The 11,460-nt window shown below is 43.3% G+C and overlaps 1 protein-coding gene across 1 annotated transcript in view; it reads left to right on the top strand.

Moving 5' to 3' along the window:
• Positions 1-1,450: 1,450 nt before the first annotated feature.
• Positions 1,451-11,460, top strand: part of UNC5C (unc-5 netrin receptor C) — a 334,341-nt gene continuing 324,331 nt past the window's right edge. Inside the window, exon 1 of the mRNA XM_081960098.1 lies at positions 1,451-2,189. Within this exon, the coding sequence (XP_081816224.1) occupies positions 2,066-2,189 (124 nt within the window). The 5' untranslated portion in view covers positions 1,451-2,065. The remainder of the gene's footprint in view (positions 2,190-11,460) is intronic.

Below are 11,460 nucleotides of genomic sequence, written 5' to 3'. Positions count from 1 at the left end.
AAGATCGGCAGTTCGAATCCCTAGCATCACGTAACGGAGTGAGCTCCCTTACTTGTCCCAGCTCCTGCCAACCCAGCACTTCGAAAGAATGTAAAATGCAAGTAGAAAAATAGGAACCACCTTTAGTGGGAAGATAACAGCGTTCCGTGCTCCTTTGGCGTTTAGTCATGTCGGCCACATAGCCACGGAGATGTCTTCAGACAGCGCTGGCTCTTCGGCTTTGAAATGGAGCATGAATGAGCACCGCCCCCCTAGAGTCGGGAACAACTAGCACATATGTGCGAGAGAAACCTTTACCTTTACCTAGTTAGGAACTGCAAATAATCTCACTGTGGATTGTTGTGATGCTCTGCCTTGGGTTCTTGTCTTGTCTTCTCCAGAAGGCAAGCCCTGCATCCTTATAGCTGGCGGAAGTGCCTTTATTCAAACTAAAGACATTTTAGTAAGTGGGATTTTACTAAACTAGTGGTACACTTGGATAGTGCTCTTCCATAATCAGCACCTCCTAGTTGATCCACACTGCTCAATCCTAAACAAGGTTACTCTGAAATCCCAAATATGCTTTTTGCATGGGGCAACTGGACTTTCTGGTTTTTCTTTGAAGACGTTTCACTCCTCATCCAAGAAGCTTCTTCCGCTCTGAGCTGAAGAAGAAGAGCGGAAGAAGCTGAATGGGTGAGTAGCGAAACGTCTTCAAAGAAAAACCAGAAAGTCCAGTGGCCTCTTGAAAAAAAGCACCTTTGGGACAAACCTGACCTGGCTGACTTGAAGAATCTCCATATAGTCAGTTACTCAGGAATGGATGCATCCCAATGGGACTTAGATTAGCTTCACATCCATCTACTCCTTAGTTACTCATTTCATTCCGTTGCTTTTTCCAGGTGCTCCCAAGTAGTCCGCCCAGCCCAGCATTTTTTACAGGTCTCCTGCTTGAGCAGGGGATGGACTAGATGACCTCCAAGGTCCCTTCGAACCCTGTTACCGTTTTTCCTCCCGTTCCCACTTCCCGCCACAACCTACTTTCGCGGAAAAGCCGCCTTCGCGACCCTCCTTTTCAAAACACAGTCCTTAGGCTGGGTCTCGCTTGTCTTTTCTCCTCCTTCGGAAGGTAGCCGCGTTTAGGATGTGGAATCCACTCGGGGGGCAGCGCCGTCCGCCTTACCCTCCAGCCCTTGAAGTGCGCAGGCGGCGCGAGCAGGGAGGAGCCACTCTTCTCGTCCGAAAAAAAAATCCAGCTCCGGGCTTTTGCAGCGTTCCTGGGGAAGCCGAGCGCGCTTATTGCGAGGTGCCTCAGCCGGGGCTTCACTCCGCAGCTCGTGGCCAACATTCGGGAAGGGAGGGAGGGAGGAGGAGGAGGTGGGGTGGCGCGAAAGGCAAGAGGGGGAGTACGGCGCGCCGGCTCGCTCCGCTTTCACGCCGGCGTGGCCGCGCGAAGGGGAGTGTGCTTCTGTTGGGTCGCCGCGCCTCCAGAGGGAGTTGGGGAAAGGATGCTGCGGGGAGTCGGTGCGGCTCCCACTCCTACTCCGGGGGCTCGTCCTCCGGCGGCTCCTTCAGACTTCTTCTTAGCCGGGCTATGAAATGACCATTCGTGGCCGCCTCGGAGTCGCCGTCGCCTGGACGCCTTTCCCCCCGCGCGCAGTTCGGGCTAAGCAGCGCGCTACCCACCTTAGGTGGAGCCCCAGCTGCGTTTACCGGCCAAGCCAGGGCGGCTGAAGAAGCAGCAGCGGCAGCAGCGGTAGCAGAAGCAGCAACATAAGCGACGGTTCGGGCAGGGAACTCTGCTACGATTTGGTCTCCCAAGTGGGGCTTCGAGGTGCTTGCCCGCAAGCGGGGAGTCGGGCAGCGCAAACGGGGCAGCGCAACGCAGGCGGGCGTGCGAGGGTCCGCCGCGATTTCGCCCTCCCTCCCCGTCGGACAGTGGAGAGCGGGGCCCGGCGGGAGGACGAGAGCTGACGGAGGAAGCGCCGCTGCCGCGGCCGCGGCCGCCGCCGAGGAGGTGGAAGACGGCGGCAAGGAGCGCGAGCCGGACTCGGGCATCGAGTCTTTTCCCCCCACCGAAGCAGCCATGGGCAAAGGGCTGGAAGCCGCCGCCGCCCGCTACGGACTGGGACTGGGATACTTACTGCAGATGGTGGTGTTGCCCGCCTTGGCGATCCTGAGTGCCAGCAGCCCCGGCTCGGCTGCGCAAGGTAAGGCGGCTTTTCGCTTCTTCTGCACGGCCGCTTCTCCCACAGAGGTTGGACGGAGCGGACGCCTCTTTTTTCTCCCCCCTTCCCCGACAGCCGGGCAAACCTAGGCAAAAAAACAACAACCCAACCCTCTCCGCTTCTCTAGCCTCCACGGGGTTCAGAGGCGGACGCTCGGGGAGGCTGGAGCAGGGGGGAAAGCCCGAGAGCGCACGGAGGAGAAGCGGCTTCCAGCCACTTCGCTTTGCCCGGCTGCGTTTCGCGGTGGGAAGAAAGTCCCCGCCGAGTTTCAGCCGCGTTCAGCAGCCGCTCCGAACTCTTTTCCTCCCGAAGAGACTTGGGGAATCGGCGCTCAGGGTGGGCGGGAAGGCGTTTTGCATCGCTCTCCTTGCAGCTAAATCCAAGCCGGAGTGGCGGGGATTGAACTGCAGTTTTGCAGGCGCCGGAGAAGCCCGAAATGCTCCCCTTCTTGTCTCCGCTACTCCGGATTGCCTGGGTTGTGCGGGAATAGGAGGATTCCCTTGGAGAAAGCGGGGCGCCGCCGTCCGGCGTCTGCCTTCCTTCGGGGAGCAGAAACCTCTTGTTGCTGAGTCAGGTCAAAAGCAAAGGGGCTGGTTTAAGATTTGCGCCGAGGCTAGTTTAGGACAAGCGGGCAGCTTCGGCTGGGTCCCTTCTGGCTTTCCTGAGTTGGCAGAAAGGTGGAGAAGAAATAAGGAATAGTCGCCTCCCGCTTTGCAGACAGAGCTCCTGCACTTCTCCATCTTTCAGCCGGCTCCTTTAGATTTTATTTTGGGCGTTATTTCGTCCGTCTGAACCGTTTCAATACTACATATCTATCTTCAGGTTTGGGTTTTTTTTTTAACGTTGCCTCCTTCCACAGTGAAAATTAAACAGTCCCTCCTTATTTTCCCCTTCTGCTCTTCACTAGTTGAATCACGCCCATGTATATTCCCTTCCCACTCACTTTAGTGGCATGCTTATACATCAATAGATGCTCTTCCTTCTCCAAATGGTTGTTGCCTTGATAAGTGGCACGTTTAGTGTGGCGAATGCCATTCAAGTGCTGATGGCCTTTCTTGCTTTCTGCTTGATCTCATGTTAGTGGGGTGGCCCTTTGACTATCCCTCTAGAAGTTGATTTTCACTGGGGAAGACTTCGGAAGCAAAGGAATATTAGCATACCAAGGGGCATTCTAGACAGGACCCAGAGGTGACAGGTTTTGGCAATTGTGAAGGAGAGCAGAACAGGAAAGAAAAAGAATTAGCCGGGTGATGCTAATGGACCACAGTCTAAAAATCAAGAATGCCATGTCTGCCTACGCCTGTGGAAATAAAACACCTTGAACATTAGTTTTCCGTCAAGGTTGCTGATCATATGAATGGGGCTTGTGTAGGAGAACTTCTCAACAAACAGTGTTTTATATTCAGGAGTTGAATAAGATGCCATTTGGATTTTTTTTTCCTTTCAGACATTTCTAGAGAGATACAGGAATAGGTTCTTCCTTGGCTTGAACTCATTGCTTTCAGATCATTTGTCAAACACTTCTTCACACTAAGCTATGATAACACAGGGCTTATTCCTGATCGTTAATTTGTACTAAAATACTGGAAAGTTAGAGAGGGCTCTTTCGGATGCCATTGCCCTCTGTCTAAGCACAGCATCGGTACCAGATTAATGTACCACTTGGTGTCTCTGTCTTCCTATTGCCATAGAAATAGCCTTTTACAAAGTTTCCTTCAGCTGTAATTCTTTACCCACTTTTTTTGGAAATTAAACTTAAAAAGGGAACTTGTGACATGTATGGATTTCACTTACACCTATTCGTTATAATTGGTGATTTGTTTTTTTTTAAAGCTATACTTTTCAAATCCAATCAGTAACTTCTTTCAGAACATGAATCAAAACTCTGTTTCCATGAGAATTGCTACTACATTGGACCCTAGCAGAAAAGATGACAATTAAGCCTTAGAAAGTCTGCTTTTTGTGATTTTGGATTCGCTTTTGAAATATAGGGTGGGGGGGGAGGCTTTCTTCGTACATGGGGAACAGATAAGAGTTCACCTAGTTGGAATCCAAAGTCTAGCAGTCTGATGAATTCCTTGTCTTCAGCTCACAATTTGAAAGTAAACAAAAGGGTTAATGGGAGAACAAAGCATGCTCACTTAAGACAACCAAATGAGAAGACAATCTGATTAGTGGAAAGTGAGGAGATAGGGGAGAGGCAATGTAAGTGGGACAATTACTTGGATGGCTAATGGTTCTTTGTATATTAGACATCTCAGGAGCTGTGGTGCCTGATGATTATTGTTCTTCTGTATGCTTTGCTCATAGAAAATAGAAGTATCTTGAGTCTGCTTCTTTCTGTACCTCCCACCTCTCAGTGGTCACCTAAAATACGGTTTTCAAAAAAGAATGAAGCTTCTACACGGTATTCATTATCTGAGCAACATTGTAGACCAAAACCAAACCAGAATCATGTCTGTCTCTTTGCAGGGTCCTCTACTTTTTGTTTAACGATTTGATACGTTCTGACTCCCAAGGTTACATGTAATAAACACATTTCTAGATTATTTTTTGCTTTGTTTGCTACATTACAGGGCATTTGGTTTTCAGGATTCCTCCTGCAGTTGCCACTTGAACTAGCTCGCCACATATCAGCAGCTGAATAATAGGGTTTGAAAAGAAATGCCATTCTTGTGTTGATCTATATACTGTGTACAGAAAAGATGAACATTTTCATCAGACTGAGTAACCCATTTTCATTGTTACCATGGGGAAGGAAAGAGAGAGGAGAAATACATATTTATTGCAACCACAGCTGAGAAACATTGGGGGGGGGGGGGGAAGAGACTTGTATGTGACAAAGTTGTTGGACATTTTCCAGAGCTTTTGTTCTCAGTTTAAGCAAAGTATAGAAGAAAGGCACAGCAAGCAGAAGGAGTCTTAGTGTGCATGTGTTTCATTTTTGGAGATTCACAGCACCTGAAAATGTCTTCTCCTCACAATTTTAAATTGGCCTCTAGGGCAAACAATATAGATGGGGTTGATTTAGACTTTCCGACTATTTTAGTGTGGTCTCATAGTAGGGATGGTTTCAAAGAACTGTTGCATTTCTGGAGGGACTAGCAGGAGTTGAATGGAATGAACAAAATTCCCCAACATAGGAATATCGCTTTAAAGCTACGAAGAAGTCATTGATTGTTTTATTTCTTGTTCTTTGACTCAGATGTGAGTAATGTAGCCTTCATGTGGGTGATTATAGCACTTGACGTTCTTTGTACCTGAAGGTAAAATCCTAGTGATATCTACATTAAGCATACCTGAAGAGATTCTGTGTATGCATGTGCAAAAATAAAATAAAATGGTGGCCAGTTTGAAGTTCTAAAATTTACAACTTCTAAAAGTTCTAAATTTGAAACTGAGACCTTGCCATTACAAATGCTTATAGTATGTTTCATGATCAATTAATATAATGATTACCATTATAACCTTGGTTGTCATGATATCATCTGAAATGTGATAAAGATGAAGAAAACTTTCTATTACTACAGATAGATGTAACTATAGTAACTAAGTATGAAAGGTCTCCTGCTATTTTTACGCAGGGAAGGGAATTCTTCTGCAGCATTATACTGCATGTAAATTTTTAATTGGTTTATTTCTTTTTCAATTATACTTCCTAGTCTTGTGTTCACTATTCATAACGATGAACACGACCCCAAACAGCTTACTCATTTTCTGGTTTTAATACAATGTAATGAATGAGATGAGGATATCTCATGTTTGAAGGAATGATAATAAGAAAACACAATAATTAATGCAATTACAAAATTAATATATAGGTAGGATAAATTCATACACCCTACCTATTCATTATTATGAATGTTGTAAAAGAAAGTGGAACAATCATTGAAACTCCTTCCAACAGTGGGGAAATTTATTTCCTTTTTTAAATTTTGTTTTGGTATTTACCTGTTTCAGAAGACATGTTCTGAAGCAGATATCAGTTAAGATAACTGTAGAATAAGTATGAAACTATAAAATAAGTAAAACTTTGAGCTCAATGCACCTATTGCACCTATGAGGTACAATGTAATTTATTACAATGAGCAGATTTTTAAATATATATTTTTACACATTACAATTGGGCATAGGTTTTCCCACTACCTGTTAGTGTACATCATGAGTGTTATACTTTGGAGATGACAACAGGCTCTGTAAAAGAGAACTGATATCATATTGGCAAAACTTTTTAATGTGCCTTGAATATCTGTGCGGCTGCGTCTTCTGATTAGACCTTGTGCACTCTCCACCAATGCATAAAACTTTACACCAGTCCTATCATGGTTTTATCGATTTGTGCACCAAAGTATTTTCCTCCTTGATTCCATTGTCCTTTATACTTTTTATTCATGGATAAAGTATTACCAGCATTTTTGAGCAGTTCCTTTGTTGTGGGGAATTCTGTCTAATATTTCAAACTGATGTTGCCTTTGCAGATTCCAATTAAATCTATGTTCTGAATGCAAACATCTTCTAAAATTCACCTTTTTGTCTTAAAAAATCAAACACATACTCTGAAAAGTTTGTTTGCTTGTAATATTATCATGTTATAATTGTTGAGAACTTTTTCCTGTGTTCATTTCTTGAGGTAGAGCTGGATGCCTTGGGCATTTCTGGAATCCCTTTAACTACAATTTGAAAATATATTCCCTAATTCAGTAAATGTTGGAGATGTTTTTACACCTCTCCCTAGAGACATGTACTGCATTAATATGAACAGTTGTTATTCAGGGCAAAGGATAAGGGCAAAGTATATTCATAATTAGATAGGAAGAATAACTTTATTTTGTTTTATAGCTCTTTTAAAATATTGACGTGTACACATTTAATTTTATTCAGTTACTGCAATTTCTTATTCTATTTCTCAGAAACTATTAGATGTACAGAATATAGAATAGTATTTTTCAGAAGGCTTAACTAACTAATGAGTTACACAAATAATGAAACCAAATTCAATCTTATGCTGTCACTGTTTATCACAGTTACACAGTTTTGCATAGCATTACATCAAAACCAGTATTGGTAATTTCCAGTAACAAACATACACATATAAATATGATGCTAAATATGTAATTTAGCAAGATACTAAGGTTATTTTTTTTAATGGGCCTAATTAATTTTTGCTTCCCATGGTAAGGGTATTTGTAATACTAAATTGAAATGGTTTAACTGTATTTATTCAAAAGCAGAACTATATTTGCAGTCCATAAACCTAGCTGCAATTATGTAGATTTTGGAGAAAAACTCCAACTCATTTGGAGTTGTTCTGAACTTTTTGAAATTGCAATTACTAACATAATGTTGGAAAACTAGTAGCCTCTCCCAGGTGTTGAAGCATTCCAGTTTTCATCCAGCATGGCCAGTGGCGATGAACGTTGGGATTTGAACCCAACTGTATCTGGATTCCGTTATCAGTACGAGCAAATTGCCGTTATCAGTACCAACAAGCTATTTTCCCCATTCAGACGCTTATTAGATCAGCAGGTACTTTGTAATTATAAAAGGATATTTGCTATATTTCTATCTCTGCATGCAACTCTTGTTTATCAGCACTTTTTAGGCTATGGCATTAGATTAGAGGAAGGGAGATACAGTGTTAATTATTTTGTGAAATGTAGTTCCAGGAACTGGAACCTCTACTTCTAAGGTTTTCACTTAACAATACATTTAAAAAATTGAATTAAAATCCTGTGATGATGATGATAGAGAGTAATTCCAGATGACCAATCTCTGTGGTAATCCATATTTGTACTACAACAACTGTCTTTTGTTAGCTCTGAAAATAAAAAGGGGGTCTAAAATACTGAGAGAGAATTTGCATTTTGCTAGTCTTCAAAATCCTTTTGTAAATTATTGTGCTAAATAATTCTTTTTGAAATGAAAACATTAACAGTAGTATTGTAATATGACCAGCATAGTATGAATCAAATTTTTTTTAAAATAAATAAATACAGAGACAATAACTTTAGCCATGTGCTAAAGGTAAAGGTTCCCCTTGCACATATGTGCTAGTCATTCCTGACTCTAGGAGGCGGTGCTCATCTCCATTTCAAAGCCGAAGAGCCAGCACTGTCTGAAGACGTCTCTGTGGTTATATGGGTGACATGACTAAATGCCTAAGATGCACGGAACACTGTTATCTTCCCACCAAAGGTGGTCCCTATTTTTCTACTTGCTTTTGAACTGCTTTTGAACTGCTAGGTTGGCAGAATGCTGGGACAAGTAATGGGAGCTCACTCCATTACGCGGCACTAGGGATTCAAACTGCCAACCTTTTTGATCGACAAGTTCAGTGTTTTAGCCACTGAGCCACTGCTTCCCTAGCCATGTACTACATAATTCTTATCTTCCTCTTTGTTTCAATTCATTCTAATATTCTAATGATACAGAATCATCCTTCTTTCTCAAAATCGGTGGGTTGCAGGCGGTACGCCCCGGTACGGGCATACCGGAACCTGCCTGGAGCACTGGGAACCATTCCGGTGCGGTGCTCCCAAGGGCCCATCCGCCCGCCCATGCTCCTTACCTCTCTTTAAAGTCTTTGATGCTTCTGTGCACTTGCACGGATCGTACAGGGCCTGCGCAACGCTCCGCCGAGCAACTGCAGCATCGTGGAGGCTCGCAGAGGTGTCGCTGGATGTAAGACGCATGCGTGCACAGCGCGCCTGAGCCCGCGTGCTGTGCAAGTCCATGTAGACGACGTGAGGCCCATTCCAACCGCACCGGTTGGAATGGGATCCGGAACCCACCACTGCTCCAAATCTAGGTTATTCGTGCTAGCTGGTTCAGATATTGTTAATATTATCTTCTATAGCAAAAACCTCCTCAAATTTAACTTGACTACATGGATATGTCCAGATAGTTTTCTTCAAAACATTATGGAAACGGTTTGACATTGCTTGCTTCTGGGATTCCCCCCCCCCCTCCTATTTCCCAGTTCAGTTTATAGCCTCAGGTCTCATTGTGATTTCTCAGCCAAGTGCTAACTGATCTGACTTTTTCAGAATCTGACTCAGTATTAGATATGGTTGACCAGGTACTGCCTTTAGAATTCAAATGGTTACCAGGGTGAATTTGACATTTGAGGATAATATAAGGAACAATACTATCATAAGCAAGAACTAGATGCAGAAAGCCTTACTCACTGCAGACCAAAACATTGGTTCAAAGATTTTTTTTTATTTCTCTTGTTCAACAATTTATTCATTTAGTTAGCAGGTGAGATAGCAGTGATATTGAAAAAAAATCCACTCGTTAAGAATGGAAGACAATTGAGCACCACTGGAAGATGTTTGTATGCATGTTGGTTTGTTTCTTTATTTGTTTATCCTATTTGTATGCACCTCATGTCAATGAGTGACTCTGGGTGATGAGCATAATTAAAATAAAACAGCAACAGCCCTTAGACTTATGTACCGTTTCAGAGGGCTTTGTAGTCCTCTCTAAGCCGTTTACAGAGTCAGCATGTTGCCCCAACAACCTGGGTCCTCATTTTACTGACCTCAGAAGGATGGAAAGGCTGAGTGAATCTTGAGCCGGCCAAAATTGAACTCCTGGCATTGGAATGCAACTGCAATACTGCATTCTAACCACTGTGCCACCATTGCTCTTTGTATAAATAAACTGAAATCAATAAAAAACATTATAAAGTTAAAAACAGAAGAAACAACAAACCAAATCACTATCACAATCTAGAAGTTGTACATACCTTTTGCTTACTTTATCATCCAGGTGGATAAAAGAACTCTACTTCAACTTCTTCTGTGTGAAACGATTTCTAAATCAATTATCTTCTATTTAAAATGTGAAATGCTAGGAGTAAAGGCTAGGAAATATTTATACTTAGAATTAATATAATCTAGGTCGTGTCTTATTTTGATAGATTAATACAAATCACTAATTCTCTAGGAAACAATTGAGCTCTTCTTCCATCTTATGCCATAATACATTATGAAATGTATTGCTGCTTTTGGATATAGTACTATTCTCCCTATATGGGAAACAATCAGATTGTCAGGTACAATGCACAATATTGACCATCTATATCACGGCTGTCAAACTTCATCATGTCACATGATATATCGTGAGGTATTGCGATGTGTTTTGCCTTTGCAGAGCCAGGGTGGGCGTGGCCTGTGCGTGACACATCCGGCCCAGAGGCAGGGTGGGCGTGGCCTGTACGTGACACATCCGGCCCAGAGGCAGGGTGGGCGTGGCCTGTACATGACACATCCGGCCCAGAGGCAGGGTGGGCGTGGCCTGAGCATGACACATCCGGCCCAGAGGCAGGGTGGGCATGGCCTGTACGTGACACATCCGGCCCAGAGGCAGGGTGGGCGTGGCCTGTGCGTGACACATCCAGCCCAGAGGCAGGGTGGGCGTGGCCTGTGCGTGACACATCCGGCCCAGAGGCAGGGTGGGCGTGGCCTGTACGTGACACATCCAGGAGCCGCCAGTTTGACGGTATATTCTACTCAGGAGTCTGTGAAATGTTAAAATTGAAAATGGACGGGGGGCGTTTTGTCCTAGTTGTTCCTTGGTTTTTTGTACATATGTTAAATTCAAAAAGCAAAACCCACCCCAAAGAGCTTTATGATTAGATTCAAGTGATCGTTTTAAAAAGAAAGAATAGAAGAAGCCATATGTGCAGATATTTACCTCAGCCCACCGTATTAGCAACAGCAGCAGTTTGAAAATGCTTGGTGTGGAAAAAATATAATATGTGAATATGCTAATCTTCAGGGATACACTTTTTAATTAAGCACCTAAATGCATTCTGTTGTCAAAAAAAAAAAAAGTGAGAGGAAAGAGGTTGCATGGAGAAAAAAAAAACAATTATTTTGATGCATCAATGAACCAGCTCTGTTTGATATATCAGATGTAGCTTTTTGTAAAAAGAAGCGCTGAATAGGGTTTGCATCACTTCTTTTAAAAATTATGATCTGTTCATGAACATTTGAGAAACCCAGCTTAACCACTAGGAGCCTTTATGCTGTTCTTACTTTCAGCTTACACCATTAACCATAGTGCTTTCCTTAGAGGCTCCTTGTACAGTACAATGCACACTTCAACAACATGAAAAGTATAGCCAGCATATAAAGTAAAATTCTAATAGGTGTTAGAAAGTTTATTGGGAGCATAATGTAGGTAAATGTATCTATTTACTGTAGGTTTCTTTTTTAAATGACGTAGAATACAAATCAGTTTTCTT

The sequence above is a fragment of the Natrix helvetica genome (genome assembly GCF_964273705.1).
Source record: "Natrix helvetica genome assembly, chromosome: 7".
Classification (NCBI taxonomy): Eukaryota; Metazoa; Chordata; class Lepidosauria; order Squamata; family Natricidae; genus Natrix; species Natrix helvetica.
The sequence above is the reverse complement of the archived record's forward strand: the minus strand, read 5'-3'. Positions and strand labels throughout refer to the sequence as shown.